Source organism: Vigna unguiculata, chromosome 5 (genome assembly GCF_037176805.1).
Source record: "Vigna unguiculata cultivar grain cowpea cultivar isolate G323 ecotype 2 chromosome 5, ASM3717680v1, whole genome shotgun sequence".
In the NCBI taxonomy this organism is placed as follows: domain Eukaryota; kingdom Viridiplantae; phylum Streptophyta; class Magnoliopsida; order Fabales; family Fabaceae; genus Vigna; species Vigna unguiculata.
The window spans coordinates 48,959,771-48,987,630 of record NC_140796.1 but is presented as its reverse complement, the minus strand read 5'-3'; the positions used below and the strand labels follow the sequence as shown (position 1 = coordinate 48,987,630).

The 27,860-nt window shown below is 28.4% G+C and overlaps 2 protein-coding genes and 1 non-coding gene across 4 annotated transcripts; all 3 read right to left on the bottom strand.

Moving 5' to 3' along the window:
• Positions 1 to 159: 159 nt before the first annotated feature.
• On the bottom strand, positions 160 to 4,917 carry LOC114183437 (2-alkenal reductase (NADP(+)-dependent)-like). The gene is made up of 5 exons (XM_028070458.2): positions 4,407 to 4,917; positions 4,151 to 4,317; positions 1,947 to 2,029; positions 1,259 to 1,385; positions 160 to 582 (listed from the first exon to the last, which is right to left on the bottom strand). Exons 1-5 carry the CDS (start codon positions 4,822 to 4,824, stop codon positions 328 to 330), a joined length of 1,050 nt encoding a protein of 349 aa, XP_027926259.1. The 5' UTR covers positions 4,825 to 4,917; the 3' UTR covers positions 160 to 327.
• Positions 4,918 to 4,973: 56 nt separating this feature from the next.
• Positions 4,974 to 5,047, bottom strand: TRNAN-GUU (transfer RNA asparagine (anticodon GUU)). Its single transcript has one exon. It is a non-coding gene; the product is annotated as a tRNA-Asn (tRNA).
• An 18,047-nt stretch (positions 5,048 to 23,094) lies between these two features.
• On the bottom strand, positions 23,095 to 26,935 carry LOC114186189 (Galactosyltransferase family protein). 2 transcript variants are annotated; one of them, XM_028074229.2, is made up of 11 exons: positions 26,527 to 26,935; positions 25,488 to 25,584; positions 25,269 to 25,342; positions 24,963 to 25,174; positions 24,780 to 24,843; positions 24,625 to 24,697; positions 24,382 to 24,502; positions 24,177 to 24,264; positions 23,952 to 24,077; positions 23,738 to 23,847; positions 23,095 to 23,578 (listed from the first exon to the last, which is right to left on the bottom strand). In XM_028074229.2, exons 1-11 carry the CDS (start codon positions 26,634 to 26,636, stop codon positions 23,430 to 23,432), a joined length of 1,224 nt encoding a protein of 407 aa, XP_027930030.1. In that variant the 5' UTR covers positions 26,637 to 26,935; the 3' UTR covers positions 23,095 to 23,429. The 2 variants fall into 2 exon arrangements, with proteins under 2 accessions (XP_027930030.1, XP_027930029.1); XM_028074228.2 differs by having other exon boundaries at positions 25,488 to 25,587; positions 26,527 to 26,922.
• Positions 26,936 to 27,860: the final 925 nt, after the last annotated feature.

Here is a 27,860-nt window from a genome sequence, read left to right as displayed (position 1 = left end):
AAGAAACCCTTTTAAATTTTGAAATATTCTTTTCAGAAAGTAAAAGATCTGTTGGGCGATTTTTTTTAAGATGCATATTTTTTAAATATTGAAGACGAAAAACTATTTTCAATCACCAGTACTGTAAAATTAAAAAAAGACTAAAATAATACGATAATAGAAACTTAAAACATAGAGATAATTTATTTTCAACTTAATCGAAACCAAACCAACCCTAATGCAAATAAATCATTAGGTACATATTCGGTCTTACACCAGTGAAATATGGCACACATAAACATCAAGTGTATGGAGATTATTATAAGTACATGTTTTAGATAAACTTCCTTAATTATTAACTTGAACAACAACTTTTCCAATATTAGAGCTGGTAAAGAGGGAACCTAAGCTATCCAAAAAGCTCTCAATTCCAACATTTATTTTATTCTTGGACGTAACTTTCCCCTCTTTTATGTATCCTTCCATATCTTTAGCAAAATCTCCAAAACGATTCCCATACGATTCAAGCATAAACCCCTCCATCCTCACCTGCTTCCCCACCATATTCAACAGGTTCCTCACCCCTTCTCTTTCAGTCCAAACCTGCTCCAACATCAACTATTAGTAATTCAAAAACCAAAACTTGCATATGAGATTCATTCCGAGTTAATCAAAGAGTTATAAGGTTGGTTTTATCAGTAAAATTTGGGATAAAAGCTGTTAGAGAAAGAAGTGACAATTAGAAGAGAGAACTCAAATTTCCTTGATTAAAAATGCCAAATACAACGAGATATTTAAAGGAGCTAATGGAGAGATTTAGACTCATTTCTAGGAGCTTCTCTAATTAATGCTCCACTATAGAATTTTCTACAACTAATTAAGACATTCTAGAAATTTTAGACCTTACTTAGGAAAACTTTTAGATAATTCTTTATTTTAAATTACAATAACAAAAGCGAGAAAGATGGTGGATTCAACTACACTCATTAACATTTGGAAGATATAAAATTAATTTAAAAGGTTTGAAATATTTGGAAGGAAGAGCGTGAGATATTGTAGGTTTTATTTTCTCCTAACAAAATACTAACAACTAACATCTAATGATCGAAAAGAAAAATTCCTGAGTTAAACAATTATGACTCTTATGTCATTTTTATAATGATTAGAATTTTTTAAGTGAGTTAAACAATTATAAAGTCTCATGTATGAAGATCTTATTTAATTGTACTTAGTTGAATTATTTATCCAAATACATATAATTCATAATGGCCCAACTCACCTTATTATATTGAGATATCATCCCGCAAAGTGGTATCCTTGCATGTTTGTTGACATGGTTAAGTACAGATTCAAGCATTTTACCGCCAACATTATCAAGGTAGACATCAATGCCATCAGGAAAGTATCTGCACAATTACGCACCAAATCTTATTGCAGAACTTCATTCAAAAAACTAAACTGTTATAATATATCAGAAGAATGCAACCTAATGTCAATCATTTCAGGGGTAAATTTTCTCAATAGGAATGAGGAATTCAGGTGTTATTAAACGAAAATTAAAAAAAAAGTTTAATTAGTCGGATGGTGTGTCAGTTTGGTATCCGTTTTTAAAAATGTATCAATCTAATCCCAACTTTTGAAAATGTGTCTTAATCAGGTCTCTTTTAGACTAAAATTACTAAAGCCGTTAACTTGATTCATGACTTTTACCACTAAATTTTAATATAAATATCAACACTTAATTTTTTAAGTTATTTTAAATATCAATACCGTTAACGGTGTTAATTTTTTGCTAAAAAGGACCTAATTGAGGTATCTTTTCAAAAGTTGGGACTCAATTGACACCTTTTTAACAGTAGGTACCAAACTGATACATCTAAATGAAAGTGAATACCATTCAACTAATTAAACCTTACAAAATTAGTGACACATAATTTTGAAGAATCAAATTCAGAGCACTGGATTACTTGCTTAAAGCGGCATCATAATCTGATTCCTTATTGTAATTGAACCCATCGTCATAACCAAATTCTTCTTTGAGGAGCTTCACCTGAGAAACCAACCATTGAGCTATGAGTTGAACATCATTTTGATAAACCAATCAAACCCAATGTAAGTCGAGCTAAATAGGTTAACTTAGCCACCAATTTTGGTTTTAATTTAATAAATACAAAGGCGACTGAATAAATATGAACAATTTGATTTTAAGACACTCAAGGGGTGTGATCATTTTTAGGCTTTTATATTTCAATATGAAATAAACTATCTTTTTGGATAAATAGACCGCCTATAAATGGATCCGACGATAGTATCGTTATGTCAATAAGTATATATAAATATATATATATATATATATATATATATATATATATATGAGATATTATCTATTTTGAAACATTGTGATTTTATCTTTACAAAAAATATCTGAAAGAATAGAAAAAAAAAATATTTAAACTGTCTTAGATCTTCATTCTAAACAATCTATGAAATTTTGTAAACTGATAACGGTGTAAAAATTCTTTACTGATGCATACATATATTTCCTTTTTTACAAAACTTTTAAATATAAATTCAAAGTAATATAAATCTTTTATAATATCACTTTTTTAAAATTATTTTTTAATTTTTTTCAAATTAAGTTTTAAATTTTATTAATTAAGTCTATATTAAAAAATTTAGTCTATTACTCCAAATTTTTATATTTTGCAATTGAATCCTATAATTTAATTTTTTTCATTAACTATCTTACCTGATTGTTACCTTGTCTCTGTCTTTCTTATTTGTATATACTAAGAAAGATGAGGTTTTTTAGTTAATATAAATCTATATTAACTGGAAAATGTAAAAATTTAATGTACACAAAAATATTTAATAAAAATTATACTTAATTTTAATTCTAAAATTAATTATTATCAGAATATAGCCCAACAGTTTTAATTGAAAGTGAGTTCAAACACCAAACTAGCCCGATTTGGCGACACTACTATAATAGGCCCAGAAAACTGGCCTGTCCGGGAAAGTAGGGCTTGTATCAATAAGTTTCAAAGAAAATGACTAAAATCCCTTAAAAATCGAATCATGAATGATTAATGATGGCCATAATATATGAAACAAAAAAAAAAAGGTATAAGATTGTAACATTTTATTTTGATTTTTCTTTTTAATGCGGAAATTGACCAGATCACGAGATAAAAAAATTCCAAGTCGACCAAACGAAAGAATGTTTATAACGTTTAATGTTAGGGATTATCTATGCAATTTTTTTATATATAATTTTTGCCTTTTTTATTTTTTATTTATATATTTACTAACAATTTTTAATTTCTATAATTTACAATAAATTATTCTTAATAAGTAATCGTGATATAAGATGGAAAGTGTTTTCATTACATAATTATAACAATTAATACAAAATAAATTATTACACAGTTTAATTAAAGTTGAAGAGGGTAACTTGATATGTGGAAATTACCGATTTTAAAGCATTGCCAATAAATTATTATTATTATTATTATTATTATTCATTTAGAATTGAAATTCCTCTAAAATCAGAAAAAGTGAACTGAGACCGTTAATTTAAACTTATTTAGGTTCATAGAGTATTCTAATTATAGTTATTAGAGATCTTTCTCCGACTGAAAGGATCGTAAAAATGGAAGTAAATCGTTTTTCATAATTTTTTTTTTAAAACAAAATAATTTTCAATAAATAAAAGGTCACGTTTTGTATTATAAATCTCCTTAATGGTTCGAATGTGAAAAAGTTTGGAAGCGTGCATCACCACAGCCAGACATTCTCAGGTGGTGGGACATTGACGATGACACGCTGGGAACAACAACAGTTTTTTAGTTTTTAAATAATATTATCCAACGGAACTCGATTAAAAAATATCTCAAAAGCGTTTGCATCATTAATTTTTCCCATTTGTTTGCTAAAAATTTCACAAAGAAAAATATTAAATAAAGATGTCTTTCGAAAACCCTTGTAGATTCTCTCCATTTTATTTTTAAAATATATACAATAAAAAATTAGCTGAATGTTTAAATAAAAAGAAAATTAAGAAAAATGTTTCTAAAAGCCCTGTTGTGAGATAGTGTACGTTATGCACGTGGATTGTGATGTAAAATAAAAAATGTGAAGAAGTAAAAGAAGATTTGGGAAATCAAATTACCTTTTCATCTGAACCAGTGCTTCCGATGACTCTACAACCGCGGATCTTAGCTAACTGTCCGGCGCTCATACCAACGGCACCGGAGGCAGCAGATATGAACACATTGGAACCGGGTTTCGGGTCTCCCAGAACCACTATTCCCACCCATGCCGCAAACCCTGGTACCCCTGCGCGCATAATCACATACAATAAATTGTAATAATAATTCCTAGATTCTTGCTTAATTGCGTCTGAGATTTTTGCTAAGGATAAATACCTAAGGCACTTAGATAATCCGGCAACGAAATTCCAGTAGCAGAGTCAATTTTGCGAAGTATACTCGAGGAAGGAACGATACAGTACTGAGCTACCGGAGCAGAAGGGGCTAAAACTAGATCGCCCTCGCTGTACTTGCTGTCTTTAGATCCAACTACCTTCGCAACTGCATACGCTGTAATGACTTGGTTGAGTTGGTATTGCTGAATGAAGAGGCCGTCGTCGGTGCCGGTGAGTCTGGTGCGGAGGTATGGGTCGACGGAGATGAAGAGAATCTGGAGGGAGACGTGGTGGTCGGGGATTGAATGAGAGGCTAGTGAGAGAGTAACGGTGCGGAGTTTGAGATGATCGGAGGTTGGAACACCCTCCGGAGAATATGCAGCTAAGTACCATTCTCTGCTTTCTACAACGCCTCCCATCTTTTTCCTCACTCCTTATCGTCAACTTGCACACTTATACTACAAAATCATTCATCAACCACCACCAATTGTACAAATGTACTAGAAATTAAGAAAGTAAAGAAAAAACAAAACTAGAAATTAAGAAAGTAAAGAAAAAACAAAACCATCGCTAGAAGGAGGGTTTGAACCTCCGACCTTGTGGTTAACAGCCACACGCTCTAACCAACTGAGCTATTCCAGCTTTTGAGGTTTTAATGATATTAGAGGTTTAAAGTTATATATCACTTCTAACCCCATTTTTGTTCCTCTGCAATTTAAGCATTCATGGAAAACAGTAAATTAATTAAGTAAATGTGAAGAATGTATATTATTATAAAACGAATATATACGACTTATAGAGGATGACTATAAATTGAATTATCGACTAAACATATATGATTCTATTTCAACAAAAAGTAGTATGGGCATTTGTGATATTTGGCCACAATTCTCTCTTTTTCTTTGTATACTTTTCAAAAAATTTAGGTTATTCATTTTGGAATGGATTTTCCGAAATATAAAATTTATTCTTGAAAATTAAATCTAAAATAAAATCAAGGCGCTATTGAAATTTATGAAATGCATAAAAATAATCTTTTTATTTTTAAATCAATCTTTCTTTTTAAACTTTGGAATAGTTTATCTTCTTCATTGGATCTATTTTTATTTTCATTGACAAGAAAAAAAAGAGAATAGGTATGTTCATTGAAAATGTTTTGTAATCTTAACAATTCAACTTACATGCTAAAATTGACTTAAAATTGCATATTCAGATATTTTATATGTAATTTTTATTTTTAAACAAAATGTCTTTTTGAACGAGTATCATTTTGTATATATTGTAAACCTTAATAGTGGTTAAGTTACGATTTATAAGCAAAACTTAAAGAAAAAAAATCGCGAGTTAAATAATATTTCTATTTTTTTCTTACTTTTAAGAAAATCTTACAATTGTATGTTATTAATTCTAATGTTTTAATTAGCTCCCAAATTTCGTAACTATGACATTTGGGTCGTTTAAACTACAAATATATATGAAATTGTCACATAAATTATAGTTAAGTTATAGAATTACTAATGAAAACAACATATAAACTACGCCTATTTGTATTCAGTTTTTGCTAATGATAACAAAAAAAAGTATAAAAATAAATATGAATAATTTTAAAATATTTATTATAGATATTTTGTAGATAATGATTATATACATTTATTTTAGCATAAATAAATAAGGCTTAATTATTCGTATGGTTCTCACTTTGGTGATAACGTATCAATTTAGTTTATTTTTACAAAATTTTTAATTGTTTCTTAACTTTTAAAAAAATATTTCAATAAGGTCATTTTAAAAAAATACTAACAACGTTAACAACAAGTCGCATGTCAATCTATAATTTATTTTTTGAAATTTTTTTAAATTTTCTTATCTTCTCATGTCAAATTCTATGTGTGAACAATTTTTAATATGTGGTTTTAATTTAATTTTTATTTTTATATGATTTTTGAATAATTTAGAATCCCCAACTAGATATTTCCCATTTAATTTTAAAAAATATTAAGGAAGGATTACTATCTTGGAGATGGGTAAATAGATTTAAAGTTTTGAATCCTTTTTATTATAATTTTTATATTTGAAATCATTTAACAAAATAAGGAGTGACAAAACAGGTCAATCTGACTTGTTTTGGCTTGGTCTACTTGAAGTCCGCCAAAAACGATCTGCCACTAGCAAACCGGTTAGATATTGTAACTCATCCCGTCTCAAGACAGACTGGCGCGCTGTCCCGCCACTTTTTTTTAATTTTTTTAATTTTTTCAATTTTTAAAAATTTTAGTTTATAATATATATATATATATATATATATATATATATATATTTGTTTATATAATATAAAAACATTACTATTTTTTAATTATTTTTAATTTTAAACATAAAAAAAAATGAGTTAACAGGCCAAGACGGATTGGACCGCCTTTGGCTTGCCAAACTAACAGGCTAGGCGAGCTAGGCTACAGGTTGGAAACTCCAACCCGACCCGCCTTTTTCTTGACAGGTTTAACCCACTTTAACATGTCTATAGAGTCATAGTTCTAAAGAATTTTACCAAATAATAATTTTAAAGCATATTTTAAAAGTAATTTGCAAATCTCAATCCCTTACATTGTTATTCTTCCTTTTACTTCTATTGTTGTGATACAATTATTTTGTCATCATAAATTATTCATTTCTTCCGCATTCTTAATCGTCGCCAACAATAATTTTTTAATAATAACCAATTTTACTAACCAAAAATAAGTAATCATTATCAATATGGAAGTTGAACAAAAAACTTCAGGAATGTCAAATTAAATTTGTACATATAAATTACTTTTATTAAAAAAAAAAGTCTTCATTTTCTCTCCTCAAAACATGCACGCACACATGATAGTGGAATAAAAACAAATGAGTGTCATTCACTATCATATCATAATATGAGGAATAATTTTCTAAATGCAATTGATATGGATATCATTTTAGCATACCTCATCATTTTGATTTTGTAGGTTATTCCCAAATCTTATGATCGTTTCTCGAATCAGGTTCTAATGAATTTTCAAATTAATTATATGTAACTTTGAAAACTAGATAGAGTTATTTTTCATTTTCTTCAATTCTTTAGATTCTCATGAAATTTCACATGTTTAGTTGGGTTAGATGCATTTTTTTCATCTTCATTTCAAACCTTTCTCTTGAAAAAAAGAATATCTTTTACTCCTTATCATAAATTTTTTAATATAAATTTATGACCTCTCACTTATTTAGAAAAATCACCTATTTAGAAAATTCACATATCTAGAAGAAGATAAAATTTATCTTCACAAATTACAATTATCAGAGTGCAAAACATGAAAAAATTAATACTACTTTAATTAAATAAGCAACACTATATAAATTCAAAACTTTAACAAAATTTCCATAAGCAGCACAAAAAAAAACAGAATTCCTAAATTTCAAAATTTAGGATTATACTAATTTAGGAAAAAAATAATTAGGGTTCATGCCTATTTTATAAAAGAATCCTTAAAATCATAACTATTGTTCATACAAATTTAGGAGAAACATTGTAATATGATAATCATAAATTTAATATACACAAATCATAATAAAATACTAACCTTGATCCGTGAGAGATCGGGTAAGAATGCCTACTTCAATCTCTTTGTTCTGCAATCTCTGCTTCCCAATATATTTTTTTGTCTTTCTTTCTCCTATTGTACTTTCATAATGACTTATTGTAGAAGAACCTTATGCACTACTAAAAAAACTCATTTCCTGTCAATTTTGTTTTGAAATTTTTTTCATAGGAAATACTTAACAATTTTGTTGTGAAAAAAATTTTGCAAGAAATTACTACCAATTTTTTTGCAAAATATTTTGTACAAAACATTTTTCGCAACAAATTTTGTAAGAAATACTTGCGAATTTTATAATTTTGTAGGAAATAATTACCCAAGAAGGAATTACCTACAAATTAAGATTCTTAGAAAAAATGACAGAAAAAAATATTTTTTTGCAAATTCTTTTAACAAATTTACAAAAAAAAATCCGATGTAGTATGAATAATTCTAGTAGTGATGGCCAAAGAGAGAACCATAATATCGTTTATTAACCAACATCTCCATCAAGTTGATTTTCATTTCATCTTTATTTTACTTTTTATTATAACTTTCCATAATATAAATTTAATATAACATCATTACCCTTTGATCACCAATCAATCTAGGTATCAATTTATAACAAATTTTTTTTGTTAACAATAAAATAGTTTCAAAAAAATATAATTAATCTATAAAATAACTAAAATAATTTTTATTGTGAATCTATTTTTCAAATTAAAGAATTAGTGCAAGATCGAGAATAGATTAAAAAGCATAAGAGTATTGTTGTTTCTAAATTTTTATTGAAAATTTTCAGTATTTAAATTAGGGAGGTCATTGTTGTTTCATTGATGTAATATAATAATTGCTAATGGCTTTAAAATAAATACTAATGATAGAATTAAGAGTTATCTTAGAAACATACGGAGGAAATTAATGTTAAGATATCTGGTGTGGTCCTTTAATTATTTACACTTCTCAATTAACACCATCAACTTATACTTTATATTTTTTTTTTCCCAATGGTGAAAAGCTTTTTGGTTATTAACTTGACGTGCAAACTTTAAAAAGCAGAAAAGAAAACAATAAAAAATGGACATTTGAAGAAGCAAACGCAGTGAAAAAACAAAAAAGAAAATGAAAAGACAGAAGTGGTGGAATACATATTTTCTAAACGCTAAAGTTGACTCTAATTGATATTATGGAAGGTATAATCGAAACGTGCCACTTGTAGGGCCATGGAGAAGAGAAAAAAGTCATAGTAGCTGTGAAGCAACTGTGAAAGAAGCTGCTGCTGAATATTGCCATTCAAAACCTTCACACAATTCAACTCCAACAGTGCCAAGTGTAGGGTAACTTTTCGTTCAGTCATGCCTCCAAAATCCTACACCTTACACCTCATCCCAGTCATTTGCAACACTCCATATAACACTTCTCTTTCTTACCCCATTATCTCTTCATAATAATCATAAATATTCATTTCCTCCGAATGAAACAACATAAATTATGTCACTGTATTTTCCTTGCTCTGTCACTCAGTAGACCTGTGGGGTCTTCTAGTTCTGTGGCTTACTCTCTCACACTATTTCGAAAAATCCCAACGTGCCTCCTTAACCAGATCTCTATAAAAACCTGCACACCATACCCAGTGTCGCAACCAACCAAAACCAAAACCAAACACCAAAGATCGTAGATTCGAGAACCCTTTTGAGGCAACAAAATGGCTCAGTGCATCTCAACAAAGAAAAGTCACCAACGTTCTCGCTTTCCAAGGAGATTCTCCGCCACCTTCAAAGAGTACAGAGGCAGGTTTTACATTCTCAGAAGATGCCTAGTCATGTTACTATGCTGGGATGAATATGAATAATGTCAAACCCTTACTATCACTATTGGATTTTAAGTCTGAGTGAAGTTCCATGTCGAGTAAAAGTGAAAATTTTGAACACATAACATAGAAGATTCGAAAGTTCATTGTTTTTTAAGCTTTGAATTAAAAGGTGATGTGAATCATTTATATGAGTTAGACTCATGTATTATTGTTGTGTCTTCTGCGATGAATTCTCCCCCTCTATTTACGAAATAGATTGTAGTTGTTAATTCTGAAAAGTGTTATATCATTGGAAATTTAGTTCTTCCTCCTTCTTCATATTCACGTGGTGTATGCATGGTAGTTCGCAGCACTATTTAATGGCGTAGTGTGGTTTAGTCGTTCTCACATGCAGTACCTACCTACTATATATTTATGAACATGTATATATCCATTGCTCATGTCACATGCTTATCGAGCTTAAAGGTGTATTGAGTATTTTTTTTAGTTGCCATAACTCTATGCTGGATTCGGTGATATGATATGAATGAATAAAGGAAGTGGAACCCAAGTCTTTATGGCTATGGTTTTGTTTTAATTGCACCCTGGTTTTTTCCTTTTGGTTGTAACAAAATATAGTGTCAATCTGCATATATAACCAGGCAAATTTATTAGGACTCGCCTCACATATCCACCATCATATTATGCGTATGATCAACATGGGTTGTGTTTTCTCTTTATCTTTTGCTGTCTGAGGAGTGTTGAAAGATAAACTATGATGAAAAGGCTTTTCGTAAGTGATGATTCATAAGGGTACAATACAAGATCAATCAAAAAATCTGCAGAAGATTAACATCAATATGCTCCTTTAACTCAAGAATGTGGTTTCAAATCTCTCAAACACAGACACCATTTGGTTATGTAACAATAAAAAGCTATGAATATAGTTTTTAAATTTTAGTAAAGAAGGGACACTGATTTATTCCCTTGAATAATTATGTAAGTTTTTATCATGTTGATCTTAGAAAAACAAGTTTTTTTTTTTTTTTTTTGAACAGAAGGGAAAAATTAAACGTTTTTATGTTGCTTTCTGCATAGGATTAAATGAAAAATTAAATCGGTATTTAGTTCTTTAAGAAAACTAAACTAAAATGATGATAGGTTGGTAAGTTTTTTTAATAGACTATTTATTTTGTATATTTTGTCAAAGGGCAATAATATTTTGACTAATAAATTTTGACAACTTTCTCTTATACCATGATGTGTCATCTTTTAAATGGTCTTGGAATATTGAAAATGAGAAAATGGAGAAATAGAGAACCATTTAAAAGATGTCACCTAAAGTTGTAAGAGAAAGTTGTCAAAATTTAGTAGTCAAAAATCATTTTCCTTTGTCAAATTAATTGATAAATTGGTTCAACTTATCCACGGATTTAATCAGTTCTTATTTGATGTTTTGATTGAGACGTTTTGAACTGGACTCAACCAAGTTATTGTTTGGGTTATAGCTAATTCATCCGAACATTGTTTCAATTTTGAAAACAATGAAGTAAAAATGGTAAAAAGTGAAATGGCTTTTAAAGTATTATATTGGTAAAAAAAAATATTTTACCACTTCATTACATAAAAGATAAATAGTAAAAAAAAATGTAAATCTTCAATGAAAATTCAGATATAACATAGATAAATATAGTTTTGTGGTCATTCCAATATAAACCTTTTATTTCTCTCTTTATATCCGTTCAAAATTGAAGAAACATATTTCTATGTAAGATCTGTGGGGAAGTTATCATGTTTTCTACTCTTCAGAATCCTTCCCTCAAAAAAAAAAAAAAAAAAAACTAACAAGACTTAAATTTGGAAAAATAATATAAATTTATGCACGACTAATTTTAAAAGTGAAAATAATATTAAAAAAGTGTTTCCTTAATTGTGTCATTTTAAAATATCATAAATAATGTTGAACATAAAAAACGATTTTAAATAAAAGAAAATAAATTATTCTAGATTCGTCTAAACTTGATAATTACGTAACGCTATCGACCAAACATGGGACTGTTCTAGAATGTTCTTGTCGCACGGTCCCAGTTATCTAATAATCATGAATAGGAAAAATCAATAATTAGACACGCTCACTTTTCTGTTTTCTTTGGGAGAGAGAACAACACTATTTTTAGAATTAAAAATTATTTTAATATCGTGAAAAAGTATGTTCATAATTCCATAAGCAGGCAGTGATATTTTACAAGCATTACATAAACAAGTTAAATATGTGAGATAAAAATACAATTCATTGATAATTTGGATATATTGATCTGCCAAAAGAATTAAAAAAAAGGGAAGTTAGAAACTAAAAATATAAAAGAAAATAAAGTAATGTTCAATGATATATTTATTTTTGGTGATGATGATGTGATGAAAGAAGGGTGGAGTGATAGAAATAAATAAATTAATTTTAAGATAAAAATAAAATATATGAATGGAATAAAATAGATTATAAAATATAAAAAAATCATTTTTGTCGATGCACCAAATAGATTATTAGAACAAAATACACTGTGTAAATAACCACTATTTAAAAGTTGAATATAATAGCTTTTAGAGTTATTTTTATTGAGTACTTTTATAGAGCTTTCTTCAAAGTTTTTACACATGCTTCTTCAACTATTTTTATCTGAAGAATTTCTAGATATTTTATATTATAATTTTCTCTCCTACATTAACAGAAAATTTATATTTTAAAGTATTTATTTTATAAAAATTTGTTATAATTAATATTTTAGCAGTTGTGGTACACAAGAAAAATATTTAGTTTTGAAAAATAAATATATTTCAATATATAAACTATTATAACTTAAATTCACAAAAACTAAAGATTTGAATACTATATATATATACATATATATATATATATATATATATTTAAACTTATGATACAAATGTATATTTGTTATACAATGATATTTTTATGGGTCAAATATATTTTTAATTTTAAATTTTATCCTAAAATTAAAATTCATCTTTATCTCGAATTTTAATACAATTTGGTCCAAAACTTTAAAACATGAATATATATATATATATATATATATATATATATATATATATATATATATATATATATATATATATATATATATATATATATATATATATATATATTCATCATAACCAAATTGTACTAAACTTTTTTTTTACATATAAAATTGTGTTTTAAGCTGACATTTAAATTATTTATACCATTTAACATTTTTTGGCTCAAATATTAACTTGTAATGTCACTTAACACTTAAATAAAAATTAATTGGGTCAAAAAAACTACAATCATTCACTTTTAAAGATTAGAAACAAAAGTATATCACAATTTAAAACTGTACGAATTTCAATTTTACATTCAAATTTAGGTCTCCAAACATATTTAGTCATAATTTTATTTAGAAAAATGCTAACCAGTGTCCTAAGAGCACTGGTTGAGGAATAATAAATGTGCTTTGGTATCATCATTTTTACATTAAAAGTTGAAATAATTAAATACAATAATTAAAATAGTATAAATACAATAATAAATTTATAAAGACAAAAATACCCTTTTAAATATTTAGACAATAACTTATTGTTACAAAACAAGGACTTTGAAATTTTTAAGGTCTCTACTAAAAAAAAAATTCAATTAAGTCTCAAATTAACACTTTAATTATTATTTTTTTGTAACATTTTTAGATGTTTAACACTTGTTTTTTTGTTTGTTTTTCTCTTAATTTATACTTTCTTTTGTTGTTTTTTTTAATTTTTAAATGTTTAAGACTATTTATTTTTGTTGATTTTTTTGTTAATTTAAACTTTCTTATATTTAATTTTTAGCAACATTAAAATATAGTTATTTTGTTATTTAATTAGTTTTTAACTTTTATTTATGAACATTAAATAAAATATTAAATACATATGTATAATATTTATGGGCATTTTTGTTCTTTAAAGAAAATAAAGTTGTATTAAGGTTATTAGGTCAGATTTTATTTAATATTACATTTATCTATGTATTTTTTAGGATCCAATGTATATTAATTATCCTTAATTAGTACCGTGCAGGACCCTTTTATTTATTCATGATTTGGTTTAAAAAATATTAAAAGAACAAACTTTAAGAAAAAGATGAGATAAGAATTTAAGGGAAATCTCTAAAAACTATGGAGAATGCTAACCAGTGCCCTAAGAGCACTAGTTAAGGAATAATAAATGTGTTTTGATATCATCATTTTTACATTGAAAGCTGAAATAATTAAATACAGTAATTAAAATAGTATAAATGCACATAATCAATTTTATAAAGACAAAAATACCCTTTTAAATGTGTAGACAATAACTTACTATTACAAAATAAGATTTTGAAATTTTGAAGGTCTCTACTAAAAAGAAAAAGAAATCAATAAGTCTTAAATTGACACTTTAATTATTCCTTTTTTGTAACATTTTTAGATATTTAACACTATTTTTTTTCTGTTAATTTATACTTTCTTATGTTTTTTTTTTTAAGTTTTAGATGTTTAACATTATTTTTTGTTGGTTTTTTGTTAATTTAAATTTTCTTATATCTAATTTTTAGCAACATTAAAATATAGTTATTTTATTATTTAATTAGTTTTTAAATTTTATTTGTGAACATTACATAAAATATTAAATACACATGTATAATATTTATGGGCATTTTTGTCTTTTAAAGAAAATAAAGTTGCATTGATGGTTATTAGGTCAGATTTTATTTAATATTACACTTATCTATATACTTTTGTAAAATTCAATGTATATTAATTATCCTTAACTAGTGGGCACGGGTCAGCAAGACCCAAAAACTATTATCGGATAAATCTTCTGAAATCATTATTTTAAGAACACTTTAAAAAGGCATTATAACTTTCGGTTATTTAAAACAGACATCTATCTTAAATGTTGCTCCGTAAACTACAAATAATAAAAAATGTTATAGAAACACGTATTTATTTAAACTACTGAGTCTTAAATACAGTTTCATTTCACAACTATTTTTCAGTTTTTAATCTGAATAAAAAAGATGGTGGTTAAGGGCTTTTTTCTTGTGGCAAGCCCATTATTGGCTATCCAAAATCCAACAAACTGAATACCAAAGCTGAAAGTAAGTTAGATGAAAGCAAGGCAAACAAAGGATCAGACATGTTTTTCTTTTCCTTTAAGTAAAAATTTAAATTAGTCTTTTTTTTTTAATAATTTTAGTTCAATTTAATCATTCAATTTTATAATTATGTAGTTTTAGTTCTTTTAACCAGAATTTTTAAAATTTATTTAATCTTTCAAATGTATTTCATGATAACATTTAAATTATTTATAAAATTTGATATATTTTTGGTTCAATATTGACTAAAAAATGTGTTTAAAACGTCAAATAAAATTAACAAAATGTAGTTAAAATGACTAAATTTATGTAATTCTAAAATTGAAGAACTAAACTAGATCAAAATTTCAAAAATAAATTAATATTAGTTTTTACTAAAAATTGAGGAAAAAAACATATTTTTTAGTGACCCGAATTTAAACTTTTTTTTTGTCACTGAGAAAAAAAAATTGAACAACACGTCTTTAATACATTTATATAACTTTTGTTATGTAAGCAGTCTAAAAAATTTTCATTTATAAGATATTTAGGCGGTTCTCAATAAAAAAAAAAAAGAAAAAAGTTTTTAATTCAGTAACCTAAAGCACTATTGTGTGGAAAACTTGACCGCAAAGAAGTAAAATGGAGAAAGCAGGAGGAGAAGTGTTGATAGTTATTGATTAGTAATAAATGATGAGGCACCTTGAGTCCTGAGATGTTAAGCAAAGGATTGTGATATTTGAAGATAAGAAGTGAAAGAGAAACAAAAACCATTCTCTGAACCTACGAAGTGCCTAATGAGAGAGGTTGAGTGGCACTAGCAGAGCTTATTTTTTACTGTTCCATGCAGATTGAAGAGAACCAACATCCCTCTCTCTCTCTCTGCCCCATAATCCATAAATGCTAACATTAAAACCCACACATTTGTCTCCTCTCTGCCCTTAAATTAATACTCCAACTTCCTCACTTGAAGGGTTGTTGCAAATTTAATGCATCTCCATTTCCCGCTCTTTCTTCTCTCTTCTCTCTTTTGCTTTTCCACCTCAATATATCTTCATCTTTTTCTCCATTCATACACATCACTCTCTCTTCTTCTTCTTTTTTTCATGTCTCCTTCTCTCTCGGAGGGGAACAATGGACCGGTTTAACGGGATATTGGTCCGGTTCAATGAGAAAGCAATGCTCAAAATGTCTCAGGCCCTGCTTTTCGATTGAGCCGTGCCAATATCACGTGCCACTGCTCCTAAAACCCCTGAACAACCCTTCTCTTCTCATCAAAAATTTTGCAGGTATATGTATTATATCAAGTTTTTATTCGTTTAGATGAGTTAAGTTCTCACATTTTTTCCACACCAGAGTTTGTCTCACTTATACATATTTTTACACATTATCAACTAACTAGGCTTCTTCTTCTGCAAAAAAATTCAGAGTATCATGTTGTCCTTAAATACTGTCATTATTGAACTGGACCAGCCTGTCATGTTTCGTGTTTTAGTTTTTACTTATATCCTTGTCACTATTCTCATTTTATTTCTGATTTTCCTTTACGCTGTCTTTTTACATGTTTTGCATTTTCTCTCTGTATATTAGAAGTTCAATAATATGTTCCTCTTTTTACTCAGTTATATTGTTTGAGTTATGATGAATATAATAAGTGGCTTACAAGCTTTGAATCTAAGAGATGACTCTGAAAGCGTGTGCAAGTATCATGCATCTTTTCTTTTGGTATTGTTTGTTTCTTCTCTTTATCTCCCTTTCACTCTTTTTCTTTGCTTTTTTCTTAGGTTTAATTCCTCCCAGTTTTCTTCTAAATATTGATCCTATTTCATTTTAAGTACCAGAAATGTGATTACGATTGAAATGAATTCATGAATGAATACATCTAGAAAGTTATTTATGAACTCCAGATGCTATTTTCAACATTTGCAGAGCAGGTTCTAAACTTTGTTGTGTGTAACAATTTTAAATCAAGATAAAAAAGGAAAAAGAGAAAATAATTATTAATATGGTGATAAAGAAAGAGATAAAGTAGTAGTTAATATAATATTTTAATGTATAAAGGTGGATGCATATCATGTTTTAAATACATAAACTGAAAAAAAAAAAAAAAAACATTTTCAAGATGTGATGCTTTCATCCTTGAAAAGTAGAAAAGGAAAACTATTTACAACAAGAAATAGTTCGTAGATGATCATGTTGTTTATTCATTGAATTGCTACAGTGACCGTATACCTGTGTTTTTAAATTTTTTTAATAGGGATCAATAATTTTTCCAATGTCTACTTGTTTATTTTGAAATTTGAATCAAATATGGTAGGTGAAGAAGTGAATAAGTAAGTCAATGAATAATGCAGGGTACAGGTACATTGTTAAGTGAAAATATAAAAAATTCAAATCTCAATTCAACCTAAACACATGGTTTCCAATGACCATAAAGTTTAAATCCCCACTGTGTAGATTTAGAAGTCCTTCTCAAGAGTGAAGCCAAAATCTTGAGATAGATGGAAAAAACAATTACTGTATATAAATCAACATTCTACACTGAGTCTGTTAACTGTTGATTTTAGGTTAGGATAGATGTTTATTTTATATAGTTAGTTTTATAATTTATTAGTGGAAACACATTACGTGTACATTTGTCCCTATTTTTAGATAATTAATTTAATTTAGAAAAATAATTTAATTTAAAAATGAAAATTAAAAAAAAATTAAATTAAAAATTACTTAAATTTAATAATCACTTTGCAAGAAAAATGTGTAAAAAATAAAATAAAATCATCGTCTGTAGGGTTAAATATTTGTTTTATCTCTAAACTATTATAAAATGTTTTTTTCTTCTAAATTAAAATTTAAAGTATTTAGTTTTTATATTTTATGAAAGTTTTAATAAATGACATGTTGTATCTTTCACGTGACAAACAAATTTTATAAAAAAAAATTATAATATAATCTCGACATATTATTTGTTGAATATATTTTTAGATAATTATGTAAGAGTGAAATATTTTATAATTTAGTTTGAAGATAAAATATGACTTTTATAATAATTTAGAGAAAGAATTATATTTAACTCATATTTTTATTTGACAAATTATATTGTAATTAAATTACAAAATAAGTAAATATTAAAATTATATATGACATGTATTAGATTTATAACGAATGATTTACAGTACGGACATAACATTTAAAACTATTGGCGTAAGAAAATGCTGTACCTTAATTTTACCAAAGTATGCCTAAAAGGAGCTACAACTACATAGCATTACCTTCTCCTGGAATTACCTTCATTTGGCAGTTGACATCACACTTACAGAAAAAAATCTTTTACGTCCACCGATTTTACTTTTCTCGTGATGGTCAGATCAGACATAATAATGATAATTGTAAATTTATATGCTATTAAAAATTGGACGTGAATTTATGTATAAGCGAAGAAAATAGATGTGACATTTTTCGCATACTTAAATAAGGGTTAAATATGTTTTTAGTTCCTTAAATTTCAGTGAAATTTAAAATGAGTTTATTTTTAAAATTTTTGATCAAATTAGTTATCTACCTTTAAAAATGCATGAATTTAGTCCTTTTAACCAAATTTTGTTAAGTTTACCTAACGTCTCAAGCGTATTTCATGATAGTATTTGAATTATTTATATCGTTTGACACAATTTTGTTTCAATGTGAAATCAAATATTATCATAAAATGTGTTTAAAATGTCAAATAAATTTAACAAAATTTAATAAGAATGATTAAATCCACACATTTTTAAGATGAATTACTAAATTGGTTAAAAACTTAAAAAAAGGACTAATTTCAAAATACAAAGGACAAAAAAAATATTTAATCCAATTAAATAATATCCTTTTTAGTGTTAACGTAATATTTACTGTTACTTCTCTTACATCTAGGATAAAATATTTAAGAACTGAATGGAAGCTGTGATATAATTAAAATGTTAAACTACGTTCTTTTTTTTTAATTCACGACTAAAAAAACACACACAAAACACTTTTTTTAACACAATAACTACATAATTTTTTCATGAATTAAAATTGTTAGGAATAATTCTTGTCGGACTAACATAAACACTTTTTTTAAAATATTTTTTATTTTGAATTTAAATACATAAAAGTAAAGTAATTCTTGTGAGCCTAACGTAAACATATTTCGTAACAAACACTTTTTTCATAAATAATATCTAACTCCGATTTTTCATCCTAACTAAAAGTAAATATGGAGTTTTGTTGAGTTCAAATAATTTTTAATTTCTAAAAAAAAAGTAGCTTTAAATTGTTTTTACATATATATTTTTTGATTTTGGGAGAAAATAAATATTTTAAAAATTATATTATTTTTCCACATTTAACTAAAAATTTTGTATTGCAATATATACTTGTTTTGCATGTAATCCACTCTGGATACAAATTTAGTTTCAAATACATTATTTTTAAAATATAATTTTCCTTAAATTGTGGTGTTGATTTCTTTGTCTTCTTATGTTATTTTTGTCGTCTTGTCATGATTCAGATTGTAACTTGACGAAATCTAGTAATTAGTAAATAAGATAAACACATCCCATCTTGTCCAACAAATAAATATTGCAAATAAAATCGTTACCATGTTATTGTCTGAATTTTTATCTGTGGAGAATTCCCACATTAATTGGGTATGGGTATAAATATATGTATGAAGAATTCTCCAATATATTTTTGTCCTTATCATAACATTGATGTAATTATGTTAAAATGATGCATGTCAATTAAAAAAAATTTATGTCTCACATTTGAATATTTTTATTATTTTTTAATATTTTTATTTATTTGTATACTTTTCTTTCATATGAGAATGTTTAATACTCTCAAATTAAATGTTCAATAACATAAACCTTTCATTTACTCGGTAATATAAAAAAGTTATTTACTTATTATTATTAATTTTTGTTTCATTTGAAGAACTCTTTTGTTTTCACTAAAACAATTTTTGTTATTTCTCAACTATTGAGTATATATATGTTGATATTTGAAAATTTTTCTTAGATCTCTAAGGTATTTTTCATCTTACCATACCCTTAATTATACATTTGTTTTTCTTTGTACGATTTATTTCAATAGTCTCTTAAAATGTTTATAAGACACATGTGTTAATTTTTTAATATTTTTATTTGTAGTTTATTTTCATTATGTAGAATATTATTTCGATAGATTTTATCTCATTATTTTTTATTTTCTAACTCATTATCAATCATATTGTAATTTTTTTACTATAATTGTATAAATAACTTTTATTTACTACGATATAAAAATTTAATGTAATTGCCATGAATATTTTTTTATCACTATCCAACATATATTGGAGTTCAAAAGATACAAGATCTATGTTAAAATTTTATTATTATGTTTATTATTTATTTTTTGCGTCATTTTAATCAAATGATGTATTATCATTTTTATTAGTGTATAAAAAAGATACTCATTAGAATTTAAAGAATTGAAGTAAACAAACATTTAAAATATATTTTAATTTGAATATTTATTTTTTTATATATTTTCTTAAAAATATTTTTAAATTTTATCAACTAAGTTTCATTAATAGAAATATTTAAATGAGACATAATTTTTTTTAATTGACATACATTATTTTAACATAATTACATAATATGAAAAGATAAAAAATAGATTAAAAATGCGAATGAGTTTCATAACAAACCAAATAATTAGAAGAAAAAAATTATTAAAATTAAGAAAGAATTACAAAACAAATAATTTTTAAAGCGCACCCACTTGCAAGCCCATTGTTCAATTCTTAACGTTTTAACAGAAAAGATTAGCTAAAGAAAATTTACATACAATTCAATTGTTTTTTTTTCTCTGTGTTTTATCCATGTCATTAAAAAATAGGGATGAAAGAAATTATTTTAAAAATAATCCTAATAAAATTACTCTGTATCTCTTTTTATTTTTTTTTAATTTAACAATTTAAAGTGAGTTACTCGTAAAAATATTAAATTAAGTAAGAGGAATTATACAGTGAGAATAAAAACTACTCCTCCTGTTATAAAATGATTAGAAATATAAACCACCAAAAAATTCATAAAAGGGAAGAATGAAGTTCAAAACTCCTCTAATGCATAAGCTAAAAATATATTTAAATGTTATTACAAAAAAGCAAATTTATAGGATGATAATATGGGTCTGATCCGTTAGGTCGGCTCGCAGGCCAGCGTGAAAAACGCGGGGCGGGTCAAGGTAGTAGACTCGTAGTGAGCTGATCCGTATAAGCCTGCAGTCAGCGCAGACCAGTTCGCAAGCCCGCATAATAAAAAAAACTTGCATTTGTGTATGTTAATTAATTTTTTTATGGACTCTTGCATTAACTTTTCAAATTCTTATATAACTGGAAAATACAAGTATTATGTATTTTTTAATGTTCTAAAATTTAAAGAATACATTGTGTATGTCATAGTATGAATGATGAAAATATTGAATTATTAATTTATCATCAACTCCCCAAAGTCTTTACTTAATTTTGTGAACTTTTGAAAGTTTCTCAGTTTTTTAAACATTGAAAGTTTTATCATAAGAATTAAAAAAAATTAAAAAAAAAAGCGGACCAAGTGATGTGCGGGACGGACCAGTGATTACAACTCACATAAATTGTGCGGGACGGGACGGACCAACAAACAATGGGCGGGCCTTATGCGGACCGGACCTAAATGGGGCAGGCCGGCCCACACTGCCATCCCTACTTAAAAAAAACTTATAGTCATTTCTTGCCTCCTCAAATCTAGAAATGGAACTCATTGCGAATTAAAAGAATACAAGTTTTTACATCAATTAAATATATATAATCCTCGGAATTCGGAATTCGGAAAAAATAAAAATAAAAAATATGGAAAATAAAAAATATGATAAAAGGGACTAATTTATTAAAAGGAATTAATTTCTTTTTTATATTATCAATCTAGACTTCCTATACTTTTTTATATTAAAGTCGATTTTGATATTTTTAAAATTGTAGTTTTTATTGACATTGTAGACTTCAAAACTTCAAATGAAGTCATGCACATCAAGTACTACTTAACTCATATATATAATTTTTTTAAAACTGATACAAAATAATAATATAAAAAAATTAACCCTTTTGATAAATTAACCAATAAATCCTTTCTTTCTATTATTTTCCGTTTCTTTATTATTATACCCGTTCAGAAATGCACATGCCATTATAAGTCATGATCATAGTTTTCCCCCTTTTTTGTCTTTTAATCCCCTTTACAAAACATGGTTTTGAGTTTGTGGGACACATGCTCAAGTCGTTAAGGAATCTTTTAATTGTTTAGTAATTAAAAATTAGGTTCTGAACACGAGTGAAGTACTACCGGCTGCAGTGAAGTTGTACCTTAATAACATCAATGAAAACGGCATCATTTTACTTATTACCTCAGCTGGTACAGAACATGCTCCTTTTACCGTGTTCCTAAGAAAGTGATAGTTGCAACTTCAAGTCTTCAACTACATCTTCTGCACCCCTTTCTTTAAGCCTAGGGTTTTAATTTAATCCATTGATTAACGGTACTTCATTACCAATCCTACCATGTCTGTTAGATAGGGTAGTTGGGCCCACCATTTGGTGAGTGTAGAGAAATAAATCCCTAGACTTGTAATTTTCTCACTTTGGACTTTTTTGTAAATCGTTGACCCCATAAAAAGAAAGACTTTTCAAAGTTTTTTCATCCAACGTCACATCCCAATTGTGGTACCTAACTCCACCGTATGTTTTATTTTAATTGTTTCAAACTTGCAATTTTCAACACCCTAAGAACCTCCTAGGGAACAGTGTTAAGTGACTTAATGAGTTACAAAACCGCAGAAAAAGGTACCACAATGAAGTAGATATAAGGTCCAATGTGTTTAGGTATTTCGATTCATGGGAATTCAAAGGTTTGAATTTGAATTGGCAATGGCGAAGTTGAAACTTTCGGAGGTTTTGGTCTTTTCCCCTTATACCTTGGGTGCCAAATTGGCAATTGGGAACCATTTAATGTATTCTATGTTTGGTGTTTGTTGCATATAATTAAGAAGACAGAAAAAAAGTGGTCAGTGTTCTAGGATTGTGACTTTGCTCTTATGGTATTACATGTGAGGAAGTAGAAGAAATGAAAGGAAGAAAACAGGAATATCCAACCAAAACTATATCTACATTTATTAGGAGCTTGATAGGTATGGAGCTATTAACACACAGAGTGCCTCATCAAGCATCAAAGAATTGGTGGGGTGGACTATCCAATGGTTCCTATTCTTGCAACCACCATGGTCAATCCCCTTCAAGTTCTTTCCTTTTGGTTTTTTCTCCTCCACTCTTTCTTTCTCTCTCTCCTGCTCTGTATTAAAATGAAAATTCTCTATACTTTCCCAAAACTATGCAAAAAGAAAAACAAGATTCTTGCACCAGCCTAGTTTCACTGTGCTGGTTATTTCCTCCTGAGTTTGGAGGAACTCCTAGCTGCAATGCCACTAGAAAGAGGCACTCCACAAAGCTTTCTCACCTTCTCCACATCTCTTGTGAACCTCTTTGATCCTTTCAGCAGACCTGCAAATTCCACTGCAAGTCCAATCAAATGAAGCAACACAAACATTTCCCGCCTGTGCTTTCCATTCACAATCTGCCACAATCAACATGCAAATGTAGAACGTTATTAATTAATCAATAAACTACCCAAATGAATAATGATTTGATGATGAATTTGGATTCCCTCTTTAGGTTATTCTTAATGTTTAGCAGAAGACAGCACAAAAAGAACCAAGAGAATTTGGACTCTTACCTGGTGGTGTACCACAGCAGAGTCTTCGATCATCTATGTGGTCCACATCAAGTCCAATAAACCAAGAACCTAGTGAGACATCCTCGTTGGCATACTTGTGGAGAACGTGCCTGAGACAAAGACATAAACATATATAAGCTATCACATCACCATTTTAGTCTATTAATTTTGTTTGAATTGCTTTTTCCCAATACAAGTGAGATGTAACACTCACTTGTTGTTTGAAATGTATGTAGCCAGATCTTTTGAAATGGCATACAACTGTCCCGTGGCATGACGGAAATACTTGTTTCCAGCCTCACCAAATTTCCAGTATTCTGGCTCGTGGTACCTTACCCCTCTGCAAGAAAGTCCCCAAGTAAGAACATAGAAATGAAACTAGATCATGTTTACGACACTTTCATCAAATAGCAGAAGGATAAAAGAAAAAGATCCTCACTTTTGAGAAAGAACAGGCCCAGATTTCATGCATCCAATGTACACCCGAGGTTTTGATCTGTGTCTCACTAGAGTTTGTCCTAGTGTCGCTGAAAAAGGAGTGAATATTGTTGTGATATGCGTAGTATGGAACAAGAATCCAACAACTTCTATCAAAAACTCCTCATGCGACGTTAGTTTATGAGATATTGAGAAAGCTTAAATACCTATATTTACATGAACATCGTCATCAACTTTGATATAGAAGTCAGCATCCCATAAGTTAACAGCAGTGGCAAAGTAGATCTTTGTCTTTGCTGACAATTCAAGGTATCCCTCAACATGATCCTGCAGAATCAAAGCACTCAGATTTCAAAACTGTTGCGTATCTTTTAATCTTTCCTTCAAATAAATGAGATGATGCTATTTTGTCAAGTGTTCATTCAAGTAGAGACAAAGAGGACCATTACCAGTCTCAGAAAATCTCCATGCTTCTTATCTTCTGCTTCAATAGCTCTGTCTAGGATACCCCCTGATGTCGCACTGGTGAAAGAAAGGAAAAACAAAAAAGTTCAAGTTTCGATTAATTCAGTATAAATATGATTAAGAGAGCTGAGATATGCACCTATGACCAATTACAAATCGGATGATAATGCCCTTCTCTTCCTCTAGCTTCTTTCTTTTCTCACCTATTTACCATTTTATCACAAGAACACGTTATAAGAAACTGAGGGCAAAAAAGTAGAAAAAAAAAATACCAACAAGAAATAACTGGGTAGAAAGGATGAAAAATCATGCAAATATGAACCTTGTGGCATCCATGTCTCACGAACTGAGTCTCTTCTTTTTCTGCTGCTGAAAGCAGTATTGATTCCTACGACCATTAGGTACCTTCTTTTACCAGATGATTCACTCATCTTGGCATTTGCTGGTACTGGAGCACCACTTCGTATAGACTCCTGAGCTGCCTTTGCTGCTGCTAATTCCATCTCCAAGTTTGAAATAGTCTTATCAAGGGTTCTGCATTTCATGCAGATACACATGTTTAGCACAAAAACAACAATCAAATAAAATAAACTACCACCAATGATAACATAAGTATAATATAACTTACTGTATGGCATTTTGTGTCTTGGAAACCTCTCCATAGATGCCTTTAGTTTCACGCTTCACTTCCTTCTCTTGCAACTGAGGGAGACAAGCACACAAACATAGGAATTTCACATGATTTTACATCATACCAGGAACATTGAATTCAAGCAATACTGTCTTTGAGAACTACCAAGTAACAATCAAAAACTGATCAAGCAGGGGGAATGTAACAAATGCTTACAATTCTTGTATTACAACCCTCTGAAACTACATTCAGTTTTTCAGCTTCCATGGCTGTTGTTCGTCCAAGTCCTTTAGGTTCAGGCATAGTCCACATCCTGCTACATATTTAAACTTCATATAAGCAAAGCACCACAATAACTGTGTGACAAAGGTACACAAACATGATACGTTATAGTCAAATCAGAGCCTGGGAAGAAATAAATATGTCAAGTTGTTGGAGAAACTATGAACGTTGAACTAGAAATGAGTCTATTATGATGTGCAAGGACAAAAATCGATGCAATTTAAAAAACTGAAGCACCCCAAATATGTTGGACCATCGCTATTTAACAATAAGGCAGATCCCAAAACAAAAGGGTCCATCATTCAACGTTTCACCAACTTGTAAATATAAAAATAAGTGCTTCAGTTGCAACTACCATAGGAAAGACTAAGAGTGTCGATCAATTATTACATGTCACAGGTCTTCTTCCCCATTCATTAGTGACAATGATATGACAAGCAATGATGTGTGTTGTAACTAAGATAAACCAGTGATTTCTTTTTCATCCACAAAAATGAACTATTGAAGTAAACTTGCTCAACGGTGAAAACTGATCTTGGACTTGATTGTTGGAAAAAATTGAAAGATGTTGAGCTGAGGCAGAGTGATATGTGAGAGCGGAATTGACATGTCACTAGAATTTTGTAGTCAGTGAAATTTCAACCGAAAACTGAAATGGATTGGATCATTATACAGATCCATTCCACTTCTTCTTTGTGTTTTTATATACTGAAATATGGTGAGAAAAGTATGAGTTGACTTAAACACTGAATTCATAAAAAAATGAAAACATGTTAACAAAGATAAACACAACTCACACCAAATTCAATGAATTAAACAAACACTTAAAAACCAGCTGAATTTTGACGTTTATTATAAAGATCTGAAGGCATGAAATATATGATGAACAGGATTGATTAAACAGAATCTAGAAAGCTCTGAAGAAACTATGAATCAAAATACGGAGACAGAGAAAAACAGGGAATTGATATACCTGTTGGTGAACACCATCCCAGCACAGAAGCTTCCAATACAGAGAAAAATCACCCATTTCTTAGACATAACACTTTTGGGAAGCAAGTCTCCCCTGCTTTTCCAAGTCATTGTTTTTCAAAAAAATCTTCCAACTTTGCAATTAGCAAGAAAAATCCATGCTCAAAATCACGAACCGAATTGCAAGAGGCAGCCAAAGGTGAGGGAAAGGGAGAAAATTTGGAATTGGGCACCTTGGAGAGAAGAAGAAGAAGAGCGAAGAGAGAGAGAGAGAGAGAATAAGAACAGAGAGGTGCTCTGTTTTGGTCTTGCGATTCTACTTTGTTCTTTTCTTTATCCTGTGCCACGCTATGCTTTGCTTTGTGTAGTTATGTTCTCTCTCTTTGGTGTGTGTGTGTTTGTGTTTGCTGGTAAAGGAAGTTGAAGAAGAAGAGAAGTGAGAGAAGACTGACTTCCTAACCGCCCAGTTTTATAATAGCATATTACCAAACCGTCCCTGTCGGGGCCATCCTTAATTTAATGACAGTTCAGTAACTGTGTTTTTCCCGTCACATGATCCATCTTCTCTTTCTCAATCTCTATGTCCATGTCCACACCCATTTCAACAATTAACATATCATTCACTCAACTCATCAACATGTCAACTTTTATTTTTATTTAATTTAATTACTAGTTTATAATTCCAGATTCGTTATTTTGTTATGCTAAAAGTTGAAAATATTGACATGGATCATTCATCTTGAAAATATGTAGAGAAATTATATTAGAATATCAGATTCAGCTCGTGTGACATAATGTTCTGTTATTATGTTCTCCCCTAACACGTAAGAAACAAAACATTAAAAACTATATGGAGATAATAACAAAATGATCTAAAACTTAAACATTTTAAAAATTTTACTAATTTTGTTTGTGATCAGAATTTATGCTTGTACAGAAAAATTGTGTTTATTCCTTTTATATTTAAAGAAATGTGATTTTCTTCTGTTAATGTCAATGTAAGCAAAGAGGTATAATCTTTTCACATAATGAAAAACTAGCTCAGGAGGTTTAGTTAAGCTGTCTTAAAAATCCACTTCTTCATAATTTTAATTGTATTTTATAAATAAGTTTCAATAGATTTGTTTTAATATTTAATTGTTAGCAGAACTATTTACAAATTTTCGAAATGTATAAATTCAACACATGATTCTCCACTGTCATCGCTGGCCACTTTTTCTGCAGAATATGTGCCTTGGAAACCATCCCATGACACGCGTTCATGTTCTTGCATGCAATTCCCAAAGGACAATTTCATCATCTTCTAATTTTTACCACAACTTCATTCATTACACA